At 44.7% G+C, this 26347-nt stretch overlaps 1 protein-coding gene across 2 annotated transcripts in view; it reads right to left on the bottom strand.

Moving 5' to 3' along the window:
* TCEA2 (transcription elongation factor A2) overlaps nt 1-26347 on the bottom strand; it is a 360970-nt gene that overhangs the window by 292121 nt on the left and 42502 nt on the right. For both annotated transcript variants that reach the window (XM_085614606.1, XM_085614605.1), the window contains exon 2: nt 23454-23516. In XM_085614606.1, the coding sequence (XP_085470732.1) occupies nt 23454-23480 (27 nt within the window). In that variant the 5' untranslated portion in view covers nt 23481-23516. The remainder of the gene's footprint in view (nt 1-23453; nt 23517-26347) is intronic.

Below are 26347 nucleotides of genomic sequence, written 5' to 3'. Positions count from 1 at the left end.
TTCCCACCACCCAGCGTTCCCCAGGTCTCCCGATAAAAATGGTGCAACACTTGTGTGGGAGGCCCAAGTACTCGCAACAGGGAAGAGCCCAAAACATTTTTTGATAGGCAATGTTGATGTTGCCTCAAAACGTTTTGTGTCCTTGCCTGTCACGGGTACTTGGGCCTCCCACACAAGTGAGGCACCATCTTTATCGGGAGACCTGAGGGAACGCTGGGTGGTGGGAAATTTGAGGGAACGCTGGGTGGTGGGAAATTTGAGGGAGCCCGGTGATGCCACAACTTTCCCACACAGAAATGTGTGAAAAAAGTGAATGTTTTAAGCTAAAATTGAGGTTTGCAGGGGATTCTGGTAAGGAAACGTTGGGGGATCCACGCAAGCCATACCTCCCTGGAAGTCCCCGGGTGTCTAGTTTTCAGAAATGTGTGGGTTTGGTAGGTTTCCCTAGATGGCCGCCGAGCACGGGGCCAAAAATCCAGGTGAGCCCCCTTGCAAAACCAGGTGATTTTGAGATAGGCAATTTTGATGTCGAATCACTATGTTTTGGGCCCTTGCCTGTCGCGGGTACTTGGGCCTCCCACACAAGTGAGGCACCATTTTTATCGGGAGACCTGGGGGAACGCTGGGTGGTGTGAAATTTGTGTGAGACCGGTGATGCCACACTTTTCCACACAAAAATGTGTGAAAAAAGTGTTTTTTTCAGCTACAATTGCAGTTTGAAGGGGATTGTGGGTAAGGAACAATTGGGGGATCCACGCAAGCCATACCTCCCTGGAAGTCCCCGGGTGTCTAGTTTTCAGAAATGTGTGGGTTTGGTAGGCTTCCCTAGGTGCCGGCAGAGCTAGGGTTCACAAATTTTTTTTCACTGCAAAATTGATGTGTGAACACGTTGCGTTTTGCGCCGTTTCCTGTCGTGGGCACTAGGCCGACCCACTCAAGTGAGGTACCATTTTTCTCTTAAGACTTTGGGGAACATGGGGTGGGTGGAAATTTGTGGATCCACTCAGATTCCAGAACTTTCCACCACAGAAATGTGGGGAAAATGTGTTTTTTTGGACAATTGTTTAGGTTTGCAAGGGATTCTGGGTAACAGAACCTGGTGGGAGGCAGTCAAGTCATCCCATCCTGGATTCCCCTGGGTGTCTAGGTTACAAAAATGTATAGGTTTGCTAGGTTTCCCTAGGTGCCGGCAGAGCTAGTGTTCAAAAACTACAGCCAGACACTTCGCAAAAAAAAGGGTAAATTTTCATTGTGAAAATGTGGTGTGTTCACGTTGGGTTTTGAGCCATTTCCTATCGTGGGCACTATGCCTACCCACACAAGTGAGGTACCATTTTTATCGGGGGACTTAGGGTAATTCAGATTTGTAAAGCAATTGTTATTACCTATTGATTTTTTTTGCATTTCTGCCTTCCAAATGAAAGACATTGTGTAAAAAAGAAGTCATTTTGAAAAATGACCGATAATTCTCATGCTAGTATGAGTATTCCCAATTTCGAAAAAAGTGCAAATATGTACTGTTTCTAAACTCTATGATTTGTTCCCATTTCAGAAATACATAGGTGTCTTTCATACCAATTTTTCCATGTATACATTTTCCCACAACAATTGCTATATACCCGGAACATAATAAAAAACCATTGCAAATTGCTGCTCAGTTTTTGACTCTGGGTTCGTCGGGTTCTTGGTGAACCTACAAGTCCTATATATCCCCACAACCAGGAAGGACCAGCGGATGTAACGGTATATTGCTTTCAAAGAGCTGTCATAATTAGAAGAAGTTACAGGTGAAAACGTTGACACAAAAGGCTGTTTTTTTTTAAACTAATTTTTATTTTTTCCTATATTTAACTGTAAGTTTCTATAAAGAAGCCTTGATGGATCTACGCAAATGACCCCTTGCTGAATTCAGAATTTTATCTACTTTTCTAAAATGTATAGCTTTCCAGGATCCATTATTACTCTCACACCTATTTCTACCATTAACTGGAAGGAGGTTGAAAGCACAAAAAATAGCAAAAATAGGCTATGGCCCAGAAAAATGCCAAAACTGTGTAAACAATGTTGGTTTTCTGACAAGAGTCTGTCATTTCCTAAAAGCTGGGGAAATGGCGATTTCAGCCCCACAAACCCTTTTTTGATAACATTTGCAGGGAAAAACCCAGACGCTTTCATTTGCAGCCCGTTTTTCCCATTGTTCCCCCCAAAAAAAACCTTTTGCTGTATTTTGGCTAATTTCTGAGGCCCCTCCAAGGGAATCCACAAACCCTGGGTACCTTTAGAATCCCCATGATGTTGGAAGAAAAGGACGCAAATTTGGCGTGGATTCCTTATGTGGTCAAAAAGTTACAGGGGCCTAAGGGCGCACAACCCTAAATAGCCAAAAAAAGGCTTAGCACAGGGGGCGAAAAGGCCTAGCAGCGAAGGTGTTAAATGGAGCTTCCCCTAAGGGAGAACTGGGATTACAGGTAAGGAACAATTCCTTTACTCTCAGTGGATCTCCATTGATAGTCACAAGCACTGAATAGAGAAGCAAGCCCATCCCCACCAAGAGCGGTGAAAAAGACAGAAGAACGACCAAATCAAGCAAATACATTTTTCAGGGATGCCTGTCCTACTTGAGCATCTGTACATCCAAGTCCAAACAATAATGTTTGGTAAACGTGTGAACAGATCTCCATGTAACTGCTTTGCTAATTTCAGCTACAGGGACATTTCTCATTAAATCAGCAGCAGCCGCTTTGCCCCAAGAAGAATGAGTCTTAAGTCTAGCTGATTTAGTTGTATTATCTTTTTGGTAACAAAAGGATGCAAGATACTATCCAACGAGAGATGGATTGTTTGGAAGTACTAGACCTGTATAGAACAGGCTGTAATTTATAAAACAATTGGTCCGACCTATGCAAGTTTCGTGCTTAGGCTAGATAAAAATTAAACACTCGTCTAACGTCAAGGGAATGGAGAGTTCTTTCAGCCAGAGTGGAAGGATACTGAAAAAAGGTGGTAAGGAAATCGTCTGATTGATGTGAAAATACGAAATTACTTTTGAAAGGCATTTCGGGTGAGTCATCATTACTACCTTATTTTAATGAAAAACGGTGTAAGGTTTGTGAGAACACAACGCCTGGATTTCGCTAACCCTACATGCTGATGTGATCACTACGAGGAAAGCAGTTTTTCATGAGAGATGGTGCAAGGACGATTTGTGAATGGGTACAAAAGGGTCCTGCTAGAGGCGCGAGAGAACTATGTTGAGCTCCAAGGAAGGAGAAGAACACCTAATGAGGGGGGAAAGCTTTTTCCACCCTTCTAATAAGACTTTGAAAACAGGATTTTGAAAAAAGAGGTTTGTGAAGGACATTTTCTGTAGGCAGTAAGAGTTGCCAAGTAAACCTTTACGGAAGAGAATTGTAAGCCATGTAAGAATAGGTATGGAAGAATTACATCTTCTTGGCATGTTGTTGGGCGCACGTTCCTATTGGAACACCAAATGCTAAATCTCTTCCAGTTGAAGGAATAGGCTGAACAAAAATATGGTCATTTAGCCTCCTTGAGAATGTTCATGGAGTCATGCGGAAGGTTCAAGTGCCCATATTGAACTAGGTCAAGAGCCATGCTGACAAATTGAAGGAGGAGAGGTTGGGGTGAACCATTTGGCCTCTGAATCTTCTTAGAAGATCGGGTGTGCACAGCAGCTTGAGATGTGGACACTCTGACCGGTGAAGAAGGCCAGCGAACCAGCATTGCCTGGCCACTCCAGAGCAATCAAGATCATTCTGGCTCTCGAGTAGGACAATTTGATGATATCGATGGGATCAGAGGAAAGGCGTAGAGATATTTGCAGGACCAGTCGATCCATAGGGTGTTCCTCAGTGTCCCTGATTGGTAGAACTTCGAGGTGAAGCCTGGGCATTCTTTGTTTCCTGGGGTAGAGAACAAATTGATGTGCGAAGCGCCCCACAGCCTGAAGATGTTCTACACGACATCGTCATTAAGGGCCCATCAAGGTTTTCCTGCAGGACTCTGCTTAGGAAGTCTGCTTGAACATTTTGCACATCTGGGAGATGAGTTGCCGTGATCTGTCGGTCTCTGGCTATTTGCCACATCCAAATTGTCAAGGCCTCGTGGGATAAAGATCTGGACTTCATCCCCCCTGCTTGTTGAGGTAGTACATAGTTGTTGTGTTGTCCGTCTGAACAAGCAGGCATTGGAATATGAATTACAGGAGAAAAGCTTTCAGCGCCAAGTAAACTGTGCGGAGCTCGGGGAGATTGATCTCAAATGTCATCTCTCTCAAAGACCATGTTCCTTGGATTTGGAGATGTTCCATGCATGCTCCCCACCCTAGTAACGATGCATCCATTACTATGGTCTGGGGAGGACATCCTGATGAAATGGCACCCCTTGAAGCAAATTCGTCGGAGAGCACCAACATTTCAGAGACTGTGTTGCATGGGGGAGTGTTAATGTTAGTAGGGATTTACAGAGCGCACGTACGCCGATTGGCTTCATGGCGCTAAGGCTCAAAAGGTTGACAGAAAAGACAAGATCCTGTCCTTCCAATTGCCCGTGAGTTGATCCCACTGATCCTCAAGACATTTCTGAAGAGGACGCATGTTGAGACAGGCATTCGGTGTAAGGAAGATACATGAAGCCATTGAGCCGAGTAGAGAAGACACTGTCTTCACAGTGGGCCGAGAGGCTTTCATGAGAGAGCGACACTTCATACGGATTGATAAGCTTTCCCCCGAAGGACACACACTTGCCTGACTGGTGTCGATGGAGGCCCCCAAATAATGTTGTGTCTGAACAGTAGACATTGACTTGCTGTGATTTATATGTAACCCTAATCTTTGAAGGATAACCCTTGTCCACTGATAATGCAGACGGGCTTCCTGAGGAGTCGAAGTCTTGATGAGCCAATCGTCTATGTACGGGTAGACGAAGACTCAATGTTTCCTGAGGTGGGCTACCACTGCTGTGCACTTTGAGAAAGTTATGGGGGTAGACTTGAGGCACTTTGTAATGATAAGGATCTTGACCCACGACGAACCTCAAGAATTTGCGATGCTTTTTGGCTATTAGGATTCTAAAGTACGCATCATGGAGGTCTATCGAGAAGAGCCAGTCTCCTTGGTGTAACTGAGGATAGATCTGATGCAGTGGCAGTATTCTAATCTTTTCACGTCAAATCCAATTGTTGCCTGGCTTCAAATCAAGAATGGGTGTGAATGCATTTCTGGGGTCTTTTTTCTTTACCAGAAGGTATAGTGAATACGTGCCAGTTCCTCGTTGTTTGGGAGGAGCTTACTCCACTGTATGCTTCCGCAGAAGGACGTTGACTTCCGAACTTAGCATCTGTAGATGGTGATTTGATGGTTTTGGTGGTCTATTCGGTGGAGGACTTGTGAACCTAAGAACATACCCATTCCGAACAATATTTAGTACCTAGGCGTCTTTTGTGATGGATTGCTACTCTGCCAGAGTGGGTAATGGAAATAGAAGAAGGAAAGATTCATGGCTTGGAGCCTGCTGTAGGTTTTCCCCCTAAGCAGGCTGTTGAGTGGTTCTTCCTCTATGTTGCTGCCAAGGCCTATGCTGCTGGGATTGCAGGCGACCTTGGCACCAGTCAGGGGTTTGAACTGAGGGAAAAAGCACAGTTGGTAGTGCTTGTAGGGGCTTCTTGTTCTTTTTGCTTTTCCAGGACAACCGACTTGAGGGTCTCCATTTCGGATTTCATCCAAGCCATCTCATTATCAGTGTGACTCCTGAATAGTGTTGATCCTGAGAATGGGAAATTAAGGATCCTTCTTGTGACTTAAGCTTGAGGGCAGTGAGACAGAGCCCAAAATGCCTGTTTAATGCAACCCGGTGACAGTACTTGTTTGCCGCTAGCAAGGAGGAATCAGCTGTGGCACTGATGATCTGGTTAGAGACCTTGATCCACCTCATTGACAACCTCCAGTAAGTCCTCCCTTTTTTGTCTGCACAGAGTCAATTAAGACCCTATCTCACTTTCCCTGAAGAGCAGATGCACTGGCTGTCTTCATAGTGGTCGCAGCTGTACTGCATAGCATGCGGCCTACTGAGTCCAGCTTCTTGCTTTGCTTGTCAGGTGGTAAAGTAGATGAAGAAGTTGTAGCATGATGATTTTTTATCCGCTAAGATGACCACAGAGTCTAGAGGCTGGTCAGAGTGGAGAAAAAGTGGATCCTGCTCTGGATGTCTGTATTTTTGCTGTAGCCTAGATGGTGCAGACTTAGCTGAAGCTGGAGTCAGAAATAATTCAATCGCTGACTCCAATAGACCCGCGACCAAAGGAAGGAGAGGTCTTGAAGCTGACAGGAAGTGGAGCATCTCAAACATAACCGATGTGAAAGGAGTTGGAATAGGCATCAGGATATACAGCTTTGCAGACCCTCTCATCCAATGGAGAAACCTGTGGGGGTGGAGAGTCTGACAGCGTTGCAAAATGTCTTCCTGTGCTGGAAGAGGAATAGAAGGAATGGTGTCTAGACCTTGTGCATGATCTTGATCATGATCTAGCTGCATGATGATGGCGAGAGCGTCTTGAGGATGGACGAGACGAAGAGCCCCAGTATCTGTGGCAATGTCTGAAATGGTGCGACTGATCTCAAGTTCTCAAACAAGATCTGCGTGGAGAAACTCTAGGGCTCGGAAGAGGGGCCTCCACAGGTGAAAGAGGACAAACTGGTGATGGTGGAAGAGGTTCAGGAGGAGGAGGAGGAGGTGGTGAAGGCTACGGAAGTGGTGGTGGTGACAGAGAAGATGGTGGTAGAGGAGTAGGAGAGTCTGGCAACACTAGTGGAGAAGGAGAGTATACTCTAGAGTATTCAGAGTCGGATTATACAGTCTCCGTTTCCATCTTTCCCAACGTCTTGATGTTCTAGACGTCGACCTTCTCCTATGTCTCGACGTCGATCCACTCCATGACGTCAACTTTTCTCTCTGCCTCAATGTCAACACACTCCTCGGTTTTAAACGTCAACCTCCTTCTCTGTGTGTTGCCTAGACTTTGAACTACCCTGTCTCAACGTCAATCTTCGCCTCTTCCTCAACGTCGACCCAGCCCTTGATGGAGTCAAAGTTGGTGCTGTACCTTGTCTCAACAACGATCCTCTCAACGTCGACCTGGGCTGAACTCCTCTTTTTGGACCTTCCATACCTGGGGTCCTCAGAGGTAGATGGAAGTGCACTGGTAGAGGAAAGACCCTCTCCTCGCTCTGATGTCCAACCTTCAGACTGCGCCCCCTGCCGAGCCGCTCTTCTGGGCCACCGAGGCGAATCTTCTCACTTTCCCTCATGGGGCTCCTTGAAAACTTCCTGTAGTGCTGACATTTGTCAGGAACATGGCTTTCTGGGAGGCAGATGATGCAGACGTTGTGATGGTCTGACATGCCCTTCTTTCTCCAGAGGCCAGACACTTGTCAAATAAAGATGGCATTTTATTCGACAAAATACAGAAAATGCAAAGGACAGTTGAAAACCTTCGAAGGAAGTTGTTGTCACAAAAAACCACTGGTGTCTTTTTAAGAGAAAAAGCCAAAAAGGCAGAGCTCAGTGCACCAAGATCCTGTCACCAGGAGCAAGAAAAAAGAACTGAAGCAACTGCCACCTGCTGGGCATGACGAGATACTGGGTCCTTAAAGGCACAGATGCAAATTTTACACTCACATAATGACAACCTATAGAGAGGGTTACACTGTCCTGCTATCCTTCATCTTTCTACTTTTACTAAAAGGGTTTGTGTAAGAGATATAAGCTGTTGTTACTAGGTATTGGCTTTAAATATACATGTATATAGGTTTCTTGACCCTTTTTAAGTACAATATTAAGAATTCGGCCGTTGTAGCCTTCCATATAGTCTGCATAATGTTCTTCTCATAACTGTTTATACAGGCAATGTTCTTCTCATAACTGTTTATACAGGCCTTCCTGAAGAAAGGGGAACATCTCCACATAAGAAGATAATACTATGGAAAAGTGCTCCGGGATCCCCGCACGTGGGCAGGGCTTTTCAGTGCTTATGACCATCAATGGCGATCTCCTGAGAGAGAACATAAATACAGCATGTACTTTAACATATTACTTAAATGGATACACAGAAAACGTGTTTTTTCAAATAAGTCTTATAAACCACTTGAATAAGAGTACTGTATTAATTTCCAAATACTTCAATCCTCTGTCTTGACAGCACCTTTACAGTTTGATGACTCTCATGTGAGCTTAAAACATGGAACAATCCTCCATTCTATTCTTATTTATTGCAAGCACAAAACCCACATGTTTTGCGGAAAAGCTACAGCCTTGTCAATCTCACATTTCACCACCACCTCTGAACCTTGACATCTTGATTTCTCTCCCCCTTGGATACCGAGGCTGCAGCCAAAAGTGTGAGCACTGTACCTCTCAGTAACTCAAACAGGGATTTCCACGTAGTAGCATGGAAGGAACTCTATACCTCTCTACGAACTTTACAAAACTTTCTTTCCAAGAAGCTCCACACCTTTCGCTATTTGAATTGTTTCTTTAATGCTTCTGTTCCGCCTGTCTACTGGTCCAATGGTTTTAGGGTGGCATTGCGCAATTTTCTTAGGCAAAATACCTCTATAAAAAATTCTCCATCTCATGAAAAACCAACTGAGGACCAAGTCCATAAATAAACCTACAGGAAATCCTTCCCTAAGAAAAGCTTCAGATAAAAACTCTGTTAAAGACTGTCTACATCGTGAATACATTTTACCTCTGGCCAAAGTAAAAATATATCAATGAGGACTAAAATGCAGATTGGCCTCCTACCACTCAGACTGGTCCAATGATATCAAATGACAATTATTCCCATGGGCCTTTTGGGAATTTTTCCACATGTAATAGGAGGAGTTCTCACTTTCCTAACCTTGTCACTCATGTGACATGGCACACAATTTCTTATGGTTCTTTCATGGAATCTAATTCGGGCCACCACGTCACAACGAAGAGTGGATTTAGTCTTGCAAGTTCCCAAGAGATCGTCAAGCACTAACTCTAACAATTTGCTTTTGGATTGAGGTGGCAGGTGCTAGACTAGTTCCACTAGGCACTATTCGATCTAATAGATCTAATTCCTATTTAATCAACCAGAATCTCAATAATTTAGGTTTGCATACCTTCTTTTTTTCACACCCATTTCTTTATTTGGTTTTAACTTCCTCCACAATTCAATTTTTTCTTGTTTCCTGCTCCCACTCTTCAGATTATAATGAAGACCAAGTTACTGTTCACACACTTATTCCATCCTCATGCCCCTCACTACTATCTGCATTTTGCCCCTCCTCTCTTCTTAATCGAGATAAGCAATCAGCAGTATAGTTGCAGACTCCAGGAATATGCCCATTTGAAAAAAAGCAATTATCCACTTGGTTATGCGAGTTGGGCTGGAGTTAAGCCACTACTTTTTAAATACCTCCATCATCAGCCTATGATCAGTCAAAATTCGAATTGTGTTAACTCACAAGAAATGTTTGAATTTGTTTAGGCTCCACATCACAGCTAGATTTTCATGCTCAATAACAGAATATCTCTTTTTAAGCACCCCCCGAGCTTCTAGATGCAAATGCCACAATCCTGAGAGATTTCTCCTGAGACAACGGCACTAAAAACTGCCCTAAACCCTTTACACTTGCATCTGTGATGACAACATTTCTGTTTATGTTAAAAATCTGAAGAATAGGAATATGCTCTAAATTTCAATTCACCGCCAGGATCAACTCCTCAAACACACACAACCACTTATAGTTAACACACTTTTTCAATATACTCCGATATTTGTCTCACTTTTTGAGGAAAAATGTTGATTAACTTTGCACAGAATTAAACCATACCTAAAAGCACGGACAGTTATTCTTTGCAAGCTGTGAATTCTAAAATGGAGATGATTTTAACCAGATACTCCTTTAGTGCTACCACAGTCGGGAATATGTTTTGTGCCACATATTCAATTTCAGTTTTCCTAAAGCAGCATCTTCTACCTTTCCAAATCAAACCATTTACTTCTAAAGTTGCAAGCACATTTCTTAATGGATCATTAAGCTCAGCAATCGAATTCCCACATTTCACAATGTCATCCTGATGAAATGAACACCCTCCATATCACCAGTCTAGACATCTTGCACAGGAACCTCGCTGAAGCAATAAAAGCCAAAAGGCATTGTTGCAAAATGGTAAGTACCAAAAGGCATAATAAATTTGATCAAACTTTTAACTCTTTATATAATTTAACCTGGTGATATGCCGATGTAAGGTCAAAAGTGCTAAAACACTTGCACCAGCTAATGAGGATACCATTTCTGAGATCTTGGGTATGGAACTCTATCAACAACTGCACACATTTTTCAAATCTTTCACATCTAGGCACAGATATAAATCATCTGATGGCTGGCACATCACTACTTTCAGTGCCATCCAATCTGCACATTCCACAGTTTCAATTAGTCCAGCTTGCTGTAATTTGTTTAATTCCTTTTTCACTCTTTCTTTGACACTGAAAGGCATTGCTTGACCCTTACTTGTGACTGGTACTGATCCTTTAATGATGTGATTTACGTGTAAATCGTTTTTTAAACAGCCTAAAATATCCTCAAAGACATTGGGGCAATCCCTGAAATTTGTGCCAGAAAATTCTCCTTGGATTGTATTTTCACTTTGAAAAATATTGTACATATCCAGTACGTTGTTTTATAAATTCTGTTGATGAAGCTCCAAAACGATACCCATGTTACCCTGGTGCACACAACTAACAAAATGTTCTCCTACTCTTGGTTCATGAACCTTGGCAACGCAAATAGGGCCTTAGGATTGAATGTTGGCACTGAAATACCTCAAGAGTTCTATGGTGTTTCTACAACAATGAAAACACTAAGAGGGTAACTGATCCTAAGAAAGTGCACGTCAGGATGGATAATAGCAAGGGGGATCTCCCTTATTAGAAAGTAGTCCCCTCACACACCCGTGAGGGTGTCATGCTCTTATCATCGGGCATAGCTCCTCATGGGGTCAGCGTTGCAATACCCAAGAGGGCCCGCAAGAGGGCTCTTTGGCGGAGATCTTTTAAATATAGCCGTGATAAGTGCGGATGTGTGGGGCGAGTGGAATGGTGAATTAAAACTACCTAAGGGGTACCATGAGATAAATTTAATCAGGGCCCCACTTGGTATGGATTAAAAAATTTGCGTAGATTGTTAGCTTCTAATTATGAAGAACGGCAATCTATCAATGTGCGTAAGTCGACGTGTTTCAAGCCTTGGGGTCCAGGAGGGATCCATGGCGTTCTTCAGTCCCAAAAACAATATTATGTATCCCTACCCTTAATCAGAATCAGGGTTAGGTGCATGGATTTTTGGTAGCAAATGATTACCGTAAAGTGACTAAGTAGGTAAGTAAGTCAAGCAAGTACCCCAAATGAGGTCTCCCAATCCAAACCTACAGTCACAGAATTTTTGCACCTTGGGTCAAAAGCAGAGGACCGAGTCTAGGCTGTGGTGGTAATATTGGATGGTCGCGGTATCTAATGTATTTACCTACCCTGCATTCTACTTGCCCGGATGAGCAGAACATGCAAGTGTTTGCTGGTGACTGATCCAATGTGTTTACAACATGACACATAATGAACAAACATTTAAGGTAGTCTAAAAATAAGGAGAGTACTAACCACACCATACTAAAGAGTGCCTTGGTGTAGAAGGAGAAAGATATGTAGTGCATAAGTAAACATACAATAGTCAAGGAGGTTTGTTGTATTGCAGGTATATGTCTAATTTGCACCATAGTACTGCTATTAAGGTTCAATGCTTCAGTGCAATGCTGTCAGCACCGCCTATGTAACTCAACAACAAGAGAGGGAGGGAAGCTACTGGAGCCTATGTAACATATCTAGGCCCATCACCTTAGTAGTGAAATATTTTCAGTGAATGTCCAGCTATACAGTTCTGATTTGATTCTTACGGTTAAGAAATCAATATAAATCAAATAATAACATGGTACTGTTGGAATTTCACTAGCAGGCTGTTCTCTGGTATATGGTCACCGGGTCACACTCAATATTGATTAGCATGACTTTTTCAATAAAGCCTCAAAAAAGACCTAACACAATTGCACTTGCTCATCATTTGAGGAAAGTCACCTTTGCCTTCTCAAAACTACCAACAGGTATTTGCATGTAGAACAGACAATTCATCCCAAAATACCTTTGAGATGCCATTAATCTAGTGTGGGCTAACCCTGGGGAAATCTTGGAGATAAAGAATAGGCTACTTACTTGTAGTCCTAGTTCTGCATTGTAGGAATCTTCACTAAAGTCATACATGCTAGAATCATTCCCTACTGTGTGCGTGGACCCCTGAACAGTTTTGATAAATTTACAGTCCATTGAAATGTCATACAAGATGTTAGTGTCCATCTGCCTTCATGACAAGCAGCACCCTCTAATAGCCTATTAGGGGTTCTTAAATGAATCTTAGTGTTTTAAGCCTGAATTGTAGCAAATACTAATGTGCAAGGAGGAATATGTATGAAGGAGAAGGAAAAATGCAGCCTGATAGACTTACATTCAAAGGTGAGAAAAAGCATCCTGCCTCTTTAAGAGTCCATTAGTTTCCACTACCCATACACCGGTAGTTACCACACAAAACTTGTTCTTTTTTTTAGGAAACATCAACGAAGGAATTCATTTCATATTTGCTTTACAATGCACAACCTTACCCAGCTAAGGAGGAGGGTGGACTGTTTATGATTTCAATGAAGATTTGTACAGTGCAGAACTAGGACTACAAGTAAGTAGCCTTTTCTTCTTATGGTAAGATCTTCATTGATAGTCATAAAGAACAAGTTACTCGCCTTCAGTAACAAAATATCTGTAAGAGACATAGAGTATTTATAAATTCCTTACCTGAGAATTACCTCCAGGCGTCACACTGGATCTGGAGAACTTTTTTGTTAGCAGTACCCCTGCGCATCGATAGGTGGTGTTGGTCATCTCCACGTTCGTCGTTGGCGTCGTGGTCGCAGCAATAACGTTGCGGTATCTACTTAGACGCCGCCCTCGCGAGCTGACCTCAGTTCTTTACACGACATTCCACGCCAGAAGTGCAGAGCCATGCAAGACACTGACCACTGGTGCACAAAACAGGGCCCTGAAAGGGAGTCCTCAACCCTAGAAGTCAGTTCGCAGAACGGGGAGAATGGGTAGGGCGGTAAGGAATCTATAACTAATCTATGTCTCTTACAGATATAGCGTTACCGAAGGTAAGTAACTTGATCATCTGAAAGAGACAATTAGTTATAGATTCCTTACCTGAGAATAGATACCCAGCAATACCAACCCCGGAGGTGGGTCTGCAAACTAAGGTCACACCAGAAAGTCCTGGAGAACAGAACAGCCAAAGAAGCCATCTCTCCGGACTTGGCTGTCCAGGCAGTAGTGTTTTGTGAACGTGTGCAGAGATGCCCACGTAGCTGCCTGACAGATGTCATTGAGGGAAACTCTACGTTCCAAAGCAGTGGTGGCTGCCGTCACCCTAGTGGAATGGGCACGCAGTCCCACTGGAGGCTCCTTCTTTGCCAGAGAATAGCAAGCTTTGATGCACAAAACGACCCACCTGGAAATGGTCCATTTGTGCACCGCCTGACCTTTTTTGGCACCCACATAGCCAACGAAGAGCTGGTTATCCACCCGGAATTGCTTTGTGCGATCCAACTAAAATGAAAGCGCATGTTTTGGATGCAGACGGTGGAGCCTCTCTTCCTCCTTAGAAGGATGCGGGGTGGAAAGAAGGTGGGAAAAGTGATGGTTTGACCAATGTTGAAAGAAGTAACCACCTTGGGAAGAAAAGAGGATCGAGTTTGAAGGACAACTTCATCCGGATGAACAGCAAGAAAAGGAGGTTTTGAAGAAAGAGCCTGGAGCTCACTCACCCTGCGAGCAGAGGTGTTGGCGACCAAAAATACAGTCGTTAAAGTGAGAAGTCTGAGAGGACAGTTATGTAGCGGCTCCAAGGGAGCGCACATAAGTTAAGAACCAAGTTCAAGTCCCACTGAGGCATGACGAAGGTAACAGGAGGAAACAGATGAGTAATGGCCTTAAGAAAGCGATTTACAACAGGGGACTTGAAAAGAGAAGGCTCATCAGGAAGCCTAAGAAAGGCTGAAATGGCTGAGAGATAGCCCTTAAGAGTGCCCAGAGCAGAGCCCTGCTGGGCCAAAGAAAGGAGGAACAAGAGAACCTCAGAAAGCGGGGCGGAAAGGGGATCCACAGCCTTTGCTGTGCACCATGCCACAAATCTGTTCCATCTGCAGGCGTATACCATCTTAGTGGAGGGACACCTGGTTGCCAACATAACATCACAGACTTCGGGAGGAAGGTCGAAGGCTGTCAACTGTTGCCGCTCAATCTCCACGCAAGGAGGTGGAGACTGGACAGGTTCGGGTGGAGGACCGTCCCCTGCTGCTGCGACAGAAGATCCTCCCGAAGAGGCAGTCTGATCGGAGGATCGATGGCCATGTGTAACATCTCAGGATACCAGACTCTTAGTACCCAATCCAGAGCCACAAGAATGACTTGGGCCGGGTCGCGCTTGAGCTTCTTCAGCACTTAGGGCAGAAGTGGTATAGGCATAAAGAAGACCGCAACTCCACTCGCGACGAAAAGCGTCGTCGAGCGAGTGCCGCCTTGGAAATTCCAATGCGCAGAATTGCTGACATTGCGCTCTCCCCACTGCTGAAAGAGACCTTGCACCACCTCAGAGGGAAGACGCCATTCGTGATCCATCGTACACCTGCGGCCGAATTTGTCTGCGCTGGCGTTCAGAGAACCTGCCAGGTGTTGAACCCCCAGGGATATGCCCTGATGTTCCAGCCATGTGCAGAGACAGAGAGCCTCCTGACATAGGGTCCACGACTCCAACCCACCCTATTTGTTGAAGTACCACATGGCGGTGGTGGTGTCCGTGAACACCTGCACTACTCTTCCCTGGACAGAGGGAAGGAATGCATTTAGTGCAAGACGGATCGCCTAGAGCTCCAGAAGGTTGATGTGGAGCCCGGACTCCGCCGGAGACCAGAGACCTCTGACTCTCCCATGTGCTGCCCCACCCCAGAAGTGATGCATCCGTCGCCACTGTGAACTCTGGTTGGGGAAGGGCGAGGGTTCTGCCGTTGACCCAATCCTGGTTCGATAGCCACCACTGCAAATGTTGTGCAGTGCCCTCAGAGATCTGAACGCAATCAGACAGATTCCCCTGATGCTGTGCCCACTGGAACTTCAGGTCCCACTGCAGAGCCCGCATATGCCACCTGGCATGATCTACTAGAAGGATTCAGGCGGCCATGAGGCCCAGCAGCCGCAGTGTCATTCTGATCAGGATAGAGGCTGAAAATTCAGAATCATAGCCCGAATATCCCTCGCTGCTCGGGAGGATAAGCCCGAAACTGCGTCGTGTCCAGAACCACTCCGATGAAAAGGAGCTTCTGAGAAGGAATCAGGTGTGACTTCGGCACGTTTATAGTGAACCCTAGCGAATGCAGGAGGTCCGCCGTAGTCTGGAGGTAGGAGACGACAGCCTGGGGCTTGCCTGCCTTCAACAGCCAGTCATCGAGAATGGGAAAGACTGGAACCCCTGATCTGCACAGATGAGGTGCGACCACCGCCATCACTTTCGTGAACACCCGAGGAGAGCTGGTAAGGCCAACGGGGAGCACGGTAAACTGAAAGTGCTCGAGGCCTACCGTGAACCACAGGTAACGCCGGTGGGCTGGCAGGATGGGGATATGAAAGTAAGCGTCCTGCAAGTCCAACGCTACCATCCAGTCTCCAGGGTCGAGGGCAGACAGGACCTGAGCTAGGGTCAACATTTTGAACTTCTCCTTCCGGAGGAAGCGGTTGACGGTCCTGAGATCCAAGATAAGACGCAGGCCTTTGTCCTTCTTGGGCACCAGAAAGTAGTGGGAATAGCAACCACAACCTACTTCTGGGGCAGGAACTCGCTCGATGGCTTCCTTGGCCAAGAGAGCCGTAACTTCCTGTTGAAGAAGGGCCAGACGATCCTCCGACATGCGATGGTGCTGAGGTGGCATGGATAGAGGGGCAGTCTCGAAGGGGAGGGAGTAGCCCTTTCGGACTATCTGCAAAACCCACCTCTCTGACGTGATGGTGCGCCAGTGGGGGAGGTGATTGCAAATCCTGCCGCCCACTGCCGATTGGTGGCCCTGAAAGGTCGGACTAGGAGGATTTGGAGGCTGCTGCAGAGGGGGCGCTGGTGGACTGCGCCGCTCACTTGCCCCCAGACCCAAGACGGTGGGTCCCACCTCCCCAGCCGTGCAGGGGCTGGACAGCTTGCGCCAGCCTGTGGCTCTGGGTGGAACATGGCGGGGCACCCCTTCCGTAGCCACGAAAGCGGCGAAAAGCAGACTGCGCAGGGCGGGTGGTAGAGAGGCCCAAGGACTTGGCCTAAGCCCGGGAGTTCTTGAAGCGCTCCAGTGCGTTGTCCGCTTTGTCGCCGAACAGGCGACGACCATCAAAAGACATGTCCAGCAAGGTAGCCTGGACATCCCAGGAAAAACCAGTCAACCTCAGCCAGGCGTAGCCTCGAAGGGCTAGTGACGTTGAAATCGTCCTGCCTAGCGAGTCAGTGGTGTCCAGTCCACATCTGATGGTAAACTTGGCTGCGTCTCTCCCCTCAGCAACTCCACGGGAGAGCACAGCCCAGGCCTCCTCCGGGCACTGTGGCAGCAGCTGCGCTACCATATCCCACACAGAGTGGGTGTAACGGCCCAACAGACACGCAGTGTTTACCGACCGCAGTCCCAAGCTGGAGGAAGAAAACATCTTCTTCCCACGATCGTCCAGCTTTTTGTATTCCCTATCAGGTGGTGCGTTAGAAAATGCGCCTTTAGACGTAGAGACTTGGACTACCAAGCTCTCAGGGGTGGGGTCTTGGGAGAGGAAAGAGGGGTCGCCTGGGGCCGGGCGGTGGCATCGGGCAATCATCCTATCCACAGGAGCCCCTGTGTTGGGATTGGACCAGGTGCCCAAAAGGATGTCATTAAGGGCTTCATTGAAAGGCAGCAGGGCCTCCGAAGACGCCGCTGCCGGTTGAAGCACCTCAGTCAGGAGATTCGTCCTGACCGCCACCGTAGGTAGCTCGAGGTTGAGGGTCTTGGCCACCCTACGCAACACCACTGCGTATGAAGCACCCTCCTCCGTAGCCACGGTAGGAGGAGACAGCATGCCATGGTCTGGGGAGGTATCCAGACCACTGGCTTACCCAAACTCCTCTCTCCAGTCCGGTTCATCCAACTAGTCAGCTAAAGGGTCTACAGACCCCTACCAGTCCTCCTCGGGTTGCCAATCTGGCCTGTAGGAAACACCAGGAAAGAACGAAGGTACAAAAGTACCGTTAAGCGCCAGATCCGGCGTCGGTCCGGCTCCGTGTCCAAGTCAGGGTGGAGGCCGGGGTTGACGCTGACACAACCGGCATTGGGTGTGGACGTGGTACCGGTGGGATCGGCGCCAGGGGAAGTATTATAAGGTCGACCGGCACCGATCCGGATCCATGCCTGGATCCAAGGGGACCCGGCGGCCGACAAAGGCCCAGGGCCTCCAGGTGAGTCCGCAGGGCCCGAAGGCGTGCCGGCGGAGTCGGGGTGCCCAAGGATAGCATGCATCGATTCGTAGAAACTCCAAAGCTGGGCTGGGGTCGCTCCGGGTCCCGGAAAGGGAGGGAAACTCGGAGTGGACGCTACAGGCTCCGCACATGGAGCTGAGGGACGGGCACTGTCCGCATCCCTCGTCGCGTCGGCTGGGGAGAAGTCGAAGAGCAACGATGCTTCTTCGACTTCTTCTTGTGCATCCACTTACTTGAGGAATGCGAAGACTTCGATGACGAGTGGTGGTGACTCCGCGACTGGTTCCTCAAACCCCCACGCGACCAAGACCTTGAACGGAGCGGACTGCCGGGCCTCGAGAAGCTTTCGGGACCGCTCCCGCAAAGACTTCAGATTCATGGTCCGGCAGTCGGAGCAGGACTTGGGATCATGGTCGTGCTCCAGGCACTACAGGCACACGCAGTGCGGGTCCGTAACCGACATCAGCTTGCGACAGGTGTCACAAGCCTTGAAGCCGGGCCGAGGATGACTGGACATTCCTGCGTGCACCAGGAGTCGATAGACTCAAAAACGTTGTCGACAAAAGTCAGAAAAAAGTCAGTCAAAAAGTGAATGGAGGTACCGCTCTCTCCGGATCTGCACTGGCTGGCTCAGAAAAAGAAAGAACTGACGTCAGCGCGCAAAGATGGCGCTAAGCAAATACCACTACGCCAACGACGAACGTGGAGTAGTCCGATGCCACCTATCGACGCGCAGGGGTACTGCTGACGAAAAAGTTCTCCGGATCCAGTGTGACGCCTGGAGGTAATTCTCAGGTAAGGAATCTATAACTAAGTGTCTCTTTCAGACCTCTAGAACAGAGTAGCAAGCTAATTCTATCAGTCACTAGGTGGCTGTTAGGAAGTAGGATGAAAACAAATAGCCTTAAGTCTACAATGAAAAGTTTGGCAAAAGAGATTTGCAGGGTTTTCTGGCCCATGATTTATTGCCTGAATCCAAGCAAAAGTATCTTGTGAATATGTGGACCGGTTTCTATGTGGCTGCCTTACATGTCCGCAATTGGTATATTGCAGATCTAAGCTGTTGTGGCAGTTTTCTCCTTGGCAGAAAGACTGTTAGTCTTCCCTAAATGATACTATCCATTGCTTGAATGTGGCTTGGCCTAGTCTGATTTGACCATAGTCGGTCAAGTGCTGCTTCATTTTTCTCAAGTCTTTTGTTCTGTCTAGACAGAAGCTAAGGATCCTTTGAATAACTAGTGGATGGGGCGCACGTTCTACAAAGGGAGGAAGAAGTAATATTTTTATTACTATGAAAGTCAGAAATGGCTTTTGGGAGGAATGTGTCATGAGTTCTCAATACCACCCTATTACAGAAGAAATAGTTTAGGGTTCTACCACAGATAATGCAGGCAAACTACTCCCTCACGTAGCTGAAGTGATGTCATCTAGAGAAGCTGTCTTCTAGGAAAGATGCTGAAATGTAGCCTTGTGTATCTACTCGAAAGTGCAGCCCATATACCTTGATAGAACAATGTTCAACTACCATGTTGGAGAAGGGTGTCTAATTGGAGGGAACACTTTCATATGTCCTTCCAAAAAATCTCTGATGACTGGTACTTTAAAAAATGACTGTTGGTTTAGAGATTTTCTGTAGATCGTAATAGCGGCCTGAAGAACTTTTATTGATGCAACTGAAGTTTGGCTTGGGCTAAATGAAAAAAATATGGCAAGATAACATCCTTCTGACAAGTGATTGGATTGTGCCATTTATCTTGGCACACTATATACAGAATCTTTTTCATGTCATGGAATAACCTATTCTTGTGGGGAATATTTCACCTCTTTCAATATCTCCATACAGGCTGGTGGAAGATTTAGATGACTTACTGTCTCACTTCAAGAGTCATGCAGCCAAATCCAATCATGTTAAAGTTGAGTGCTGGGTTCCCTGGTGGAGTCTGGTCAGCAGTTACAACATGCATGGAAGTCTCTTGTGTGGATCAAGGGACATTTCAAGGAGGTCCAGATTCCACCATTGCCTCAGCCAATATGGCGCTATTCATATCATTTTCGTTGGATATCACCACTGTTTAAGTATTATTGAGGGAATCAAGGGACTGGTGGAAAGGCATAAAGAAATTACCTTGACCAAATGGTAAAGGGCATTCCTTAGAGACCCCAGATATGGTTCCCTGGAATGAAGTCTTATCATTTTTGGGTTGCGGTTGTGCAGATTTGAAGCAGTCTAAACAAGGTGTTCTCCACTCTTCAAAGGTGTTGTTTAATACTTTCTAGTCTAGGACCCATTTCTAAGGCGCTTCGTAATATCGACTGAGAAGTGCTTCTTGTTGATTCTTTCTCCTTGGAAGGTGCATCACTGTTGGGTTCTGATCTCTGACTATCGCCCAGTGCCAGATTGTCTGTATTTCCATGGAAACTGTTCTTGACCTACTGCCTCCTTGTCTGTTCAGATATGCATTATTATATGTTTGAATTTGAATTGTTACTCTCTTTTCAGGGATGAACCACTGTGCGGTCCAGAGATTGTATATGGTACGAGACTTCTTTCCATGTCCACTGCCCTTGTACCACCAAATGAAATTGAGCTCCCCATTCAGATAGGGAAGAATCTGTCACTATGCCTTGTTACAGTGGCTCTTTCTGCAAAGGAACTCCCTTGAGCAAGTTGGGCTTCTTGCACCATCTTGCTAGATTGTTTTGCAGAAGATGTTAAGGTGAAATTGTCTTCCCAATTGTTCCTCATTTGATACCATTGGTCCTCTAGGCATTGTTGTAGGTGTTGCATGTGTATCCGTGATGTTGCCTCCAATGAGAATAGTCTTTGCATTAGAGTTGAAATTGATTTTGGACTGTTGATCTGAAGACCTAGGCTGCTCAGCAGGTTTATAGTTGTCACAAAATTCTTCTTCACTCCCCCCACTATGAAAATTCAGCAGCCATGTCCTCCAGGTAAGGATAGATGAAAATTATTTCTCTCTTAGGGGGACTTGTACTACTGCCTTTCATTTTGAGAAGGAGAGTGGACCAGACTTGAGGCCACAAGATAGGACTGTATATTGATGGTGTTTGGAATCCGAGGAATTCTCTCTGGGGTTTTGCTATTATGAGTTAAAAGAGCAAATTTTGCAGATCTATTGCATACATCTATTTACCATGTGCGGCGGCAAATGTGGATTGCCCTGAAGCAAGACCAATATTCAAAATGTTTCCTTTTTGGTGAATTAGTTTGTGAATCATAGTTCTAATATCTGTATTCTTTTTTCAGGACCATGAAATGACCTTGTGTAAATACCTAGGCTTTTTTGAGCCAACTAACTTGGCTCAATCGCCCCTTTTTAGGTTGAGCCTGGGAAGCCCATGCGCCGCGAGCCATGCTGTATTGGAGTATGTACTTGAAGCCCCGCCCACTATCTCTCTATATTTATCAATGGCTTGTGTCATTGTCCTTCTTAAATGCTGTTTTCTGATTTATTAGGCTTGTTAGTCCCTCCTTAGTACTGCCTTGCCTTCATTTGTAACCTCCCATGAGGATTGGCCCTTTTACTTCGGTTGTTTCACGGTACGTCTTCTTTAGTCAGTAAGCACTATTTTCTTTAATGGATTTCTCTTACTGCAGGAGGGCAGGATGGTCTCTTGTGCACAGTTGGGACCATCGGCTTGTTTATTTAACTCGGAGCAAACGGGGAGCTCTCCAGGGGCCATGGGAGACAGAAGGGTGCAACTCAGCGATGCCTTCAAGCATTTGGAATGCAATAGGCCTCGCATTTGCAAGAGTTTAAGCTATTGGCATTGTAAATGACAATGCCTTTAATTAATGATTTAAAATACAAAACATCAATTAAATGCATTGTCATTTACAATGCCAATAGCTCAAACTCGCATAAATGTGAGACCTATCGCACTGCAGATGTTTGTTAAAATAAGACTGATGTTTCTTTCCTGAGGATGGGAATCTGGTGCTTTGATGTGGTTTTTAGAGGGACTCTGGCAGTTCGGGTTGGACTGTTCCCATGAGGAGCAGGGTCAAGACTGATTTGCATATGGGTGGGTCCAAACTGGAGTGGCATAGTGAGCAAAAGAATTATGGATTAAACCCAGATCTCTTGACTGGGGGGGGAGTGGTTATAAAGCTTCAGCGCTCTGTCCATTACCTTATTGTGTTTGCTAGCTCTTGATGCGATGTAACGCATGCGAAGTAAACAATGTCTCTCCCGTAGGAGCTACAATATGTAATATCCATTTATCTCTTGTAATTGAAGTACATTCTTCCAAGTGCAAAGATAACCTTAACCCCCACCAGAGAGAGAAACAGGGGGAAGGGGGGGGGGGGGGGGAGTGTTAGATCGTCACTGGGTTTCTTTTTGGCTGGGACCACTAGTATCAGGTGGAAGACGGTTCGTCACGAGGATGGGACAAGGGAGTACTTTTCTTCCTTGAGGGTGTGAGGAGAGCTATGTTAATTCATTTTGCTATTTTGTGTTCTTTCTGTTGTGACTCTGCTGTAAGGGGCATACTGTGAACTGTTGCGTTTGCCATGTGGGGAAACGTTCACTTCAGCTGAGTGAAATTTCCATTTTTCTGAACTGGGCACTTGAATGACATGCAAGAGTGCCTTCTTCTGGAGATGGGAAGCTTCAATAATGATGCAACAGGTCCTTGACTGAGTGTGAGACTCGAAGACACACCGCGCTGACTTTGTGGAGGTCAGAGACAACCTTTTTCCTCCCAAAGGAGTGACATTTCTCGAATAGAGTAAGCATTTTTAAAGATGATGTAAAAGACGCCATGTGAGAATGAAACAGAGTTCTGCAGCCAATTGTTTTTTTACCAGAGGTGTAAAATCTCACATTTGCTCCGAGATCTACTCGCAGGAGCTGTACGGCGGGTAATGCGTAGGGGACGTTCCTGGACTCTTTAACAGACTGGACTCACCTTTTTTGTTTTCAGTCTAGATTCTATTCAGGCATAGATGTGTAGGTAAGCACCCAACCTTGGTCTCTTGCCTCTCATCCTGCAGATTGTGTGGCAATGAATGAAGTGGCAGCATGCCAGCAGGATCATCACAAGGAGGAAACTGAGGGGATTCCTAAATTAAATTTGTATATCACTACAATGCACTGTCGCTGAGATATTTTGTGATCTCATAACTGCTATAAGGTATGCAGATTCAAACTTTTACAATGGTCTTAGCAGCCTATACTATATACACTTTTCAAATTTGCATTTTATAAGAATTTCCAATCTAAGATTACCAATTAAACATCAAACATACATTTAACAGAGCACGAAATATATCAGAAATTGTTGCCAAGAAAATATGTAAGGTAAATGTACATTATGTTTTACAAGCTGGAGGGACAAATAAATACTACTGCTTCCTATAACTGTTTGGTTGCCTATACTGACAACCCTGCATACCTGCAGCCACTGTAGAGGTAAAAAAAACAGATTTGCCGAGCAAAGTAGAGGGGTAGGGAGTGGGTGACGGATCAGAACAAACAGACTTGCGTACATATTTGTATGTATTTGCACTGCACAGTGAGGCACCATAACTAGAATACAACAATATTTAACCCAAAAAATATTTCAATCCCAGAAAATACATACATAGCAGGAACATAAGAAAGGCCCAGAAGAGGAACATTGAAACCATTCATAACAGCAGTAAACTTTAGGCACTTCAAAATAGGCTCTCCTGCTAGACGTGGTTACTTGCACTTTAGGACATTCTGAGGGCATCAAATTATTCCAAACATCAAGAGTGTTGTGACTGACCTGTAACAGCTCTAGGGTTATGGGCATGCTCTTCAGCTCTTTCAATAAATCCAGAGCATCATCCTGGAAAGAAAGAAAACAGAACATTTATGAAATGCATCCACTTAAGAGAGATTCAAGTGTGGGGTAGGAGAGGTTACAGAAAACCACTAATGGGTGAATAAGGAATAGTTTGCAACTGGGGCGCTCCGATGTGCAGGGTACTTACAAATAATGTTTTTTCCTTTTTATTTTTATTTTCATTCCCATTTCTCATTATGAGTTAGCTCTATCAACAATACTATGAGCCAATGAGGAGTGAGACTCAAGAGTAGATCAATGGTGCCAGAATAGGGAAAAACATCCAAATCTGAATGTGATTGCATCATTATTTAAATGTATGCCACCGATAAGTCGGAGCTACGGCGAAAAATATTTTACTGGTGGGTTAAGATTGGTAGCGATAACATCACACGGAGGAATACCGGTAAGATGAAGAGTAGGTATTAACTCCAAGAAGTACTGCCGGGTCATAATTAGTAGTGGCAGCACAAGCACAATAAAGAATTAACAAAGGGATCACCAAAAAAAAAAAAACAAGTACATGACGAAATAGGAGGACCTGATCAATCAGAGAACACGCACTCATATTTAAATCTGGCGTGTTCCCGTGATTCTGTTTATCGAATCAACGAAAAGAACACGTGTGAGGCTTGAGCATTACAGCCACACGGAAGGTAAGACACCCGTTAGGCAGGTAAAATAGTAGAATTAGGACATCTCTAAAAGGAAAGCTCTAAGTGTAATGAGAAAAAAAAAATTATTTTCCTTTTAGTAAAAAGTAATCGCAGTAAAACGGGAGAGGAGGCTTGGAAATCTAGGTCCCTTAATCACTGCTAGCGGTCCAAATTGGGATTCAAACTGACAATGACCCTAGGAAATTTTAAATAAAGGTCTGACCTTTTTTTCTTTTCTCTCGCCTTTTTAAGGATATATCAGTTGGATAGAATATATATCCCAGCGACTACAAATAGTATGTTTATTTCAGGCCGAGGCTAACACTAAGGGTCCTCAACGTTTCTGAACTATACAAAATAGAAAGAATACCACGTGAGGCAAGCGAAAGCGCTAATATTTAGGTACGATTTGTTTTCATTAAAACATTGGAGTGTCATATGGATTTTAATAAAGAATGGGGTATAATATAATTACAGACGTTATAAATTCTCTTCTGTAGGTTGACAAGACAGGAAGGAAACTGTACAAAATAAAGAAGGGCTAATATACAGTCCGTATCTGTGCTAGATATCAACAGGGGCACAGCAGTCAAAAAGAACAGGTGAGATTAGTAAAACCAACAAGAAGGTGGGTGGCAATTTACAACAAATACAAATTCTAATATAAGTAGCAATGTGACAGAGTTATTCTCGAATCAAGAGTGGTTTATTGTTGAAAAAATCTTTCTCTTATAATAACAATAACGAACTATGAAAATAGCGTGATTTTAACCATATTATTGGGGCACTGACAAAGGATGATAGTAAGAGGATACCAAATATTGAATTGTGATATATAGGGTTCTTTTGAAATGAAAATCCCCCCAGATTTTTGATAAAAATATTGTTTTGTTTATATTCGTTACATACAGGATGCTTACAGCGACTGTATTATGAAATACTCAGAGGGACTTAAATCTATTACGGTCTTGAAAAAGATGGACTATCAATAAGGAACCATCGAAACGCGTCGACGCAACTAACAGCATAATCTATGAGAATCATGGTCTTGTAAATGGTGTAAAGACTAAGTATATCAAGGCCAAGTTGTCCATTTTTGTCTCTATTGATATGCTCTTTCAATGACAAATTGTATTGTCAAATCTTCTCTCTGTTTAACAAATGTTGTTTTTGAGTATATAATGCTTTGTATAATGTTATAGTTGTAATGTATTTTATGAATTAATTGTGCCTTTTTAAATATATGTGTTATACACAGTTTATAATAAACTTTTTTATGTCATTATAAATGCATAATAATATGTTTTTAACAAGGTAGCCTTTGCGTCAATATTTGGGAGCTGAAAACTTTATAAAATTGTGTGATTGAATATGAGGAAGGGATTACTGTAGGTGTCTCAATGATATTCTAAGGGATAGCTGACTTTCAAACTATTTAATAGTACTCCAATCCCTTAGTGTTATAAGGGGTCTCTCTCTATTTTTGATATATAATGGAAATAAGCCTAAGAGAGAACTGGAGTTACAGGTAAGAAACTATTCCTTCCCTCACAGGGGATTTCCATTTATAATCATAAGCACTGAATAGAGTAGCAAGCCTCCCCTTACTAAGAGTGGTTGAGAGGACAAAGAATCCACTACGGCAGTTTAAGCGAAAACATTTCTGAGGGAAGCCTGTCCTACTTGAACATTTGGTCTAGTGTCAGAGTCTAGGCAATAGTGCTTGGTGAATATATGAACAGATGTCCACGGGGATGCTTTGCAAATATCTAGAGCAGGGATATTCCTTAATTAAGCAGAAGTAGCTGCTTTACCTCTATTGGAGTGTGCTTTGGGTTTGGCTGACAGATATGTTAGCCCTTTGATAGCACAATAGGATACAGGAAACTATCCATTGGGAAATGGATTGTTTGGAAGTGGCTAACTCCACACAGACCAGACCATTGTTGATAAACAATTGGTCCAATCTGCTAGTGTCCTTAGTTTTATTGAGATACAATGTTTGAACTCTCCTCACATCCAGGGAGTGAAGAGGTCTTTTAGCTGGAGTTGAGGGATTCTGAAAGAATGTAGGTAAAGAGATGGTCTGGTTGACAAAGTCTGAAATAACCTTCGAATGAATTTCAGATGAATTCTCATGACCACTTTGCTAGAGTGGAATACTGTACGTGGTTCGTG

Source organism: Triturus cristatus, chromosome 7, assembly GCF_964204655.1.
Source record: "Triturus cristatus chromosome 7, aTriCri1.1, whole genome shotgun sequence".
NCBI classification, from domain to species: domain Eukaryota; kingdom Metazoa; phylum Chordata; class Amphibia; order Caudata; family Salamandridae; genus Triturus; species Triturus cristatus.
Note: the sequence above shows the minus strand (reverse complement) of the source record. Positions and strands in the feature narration are given on the sequence as shown.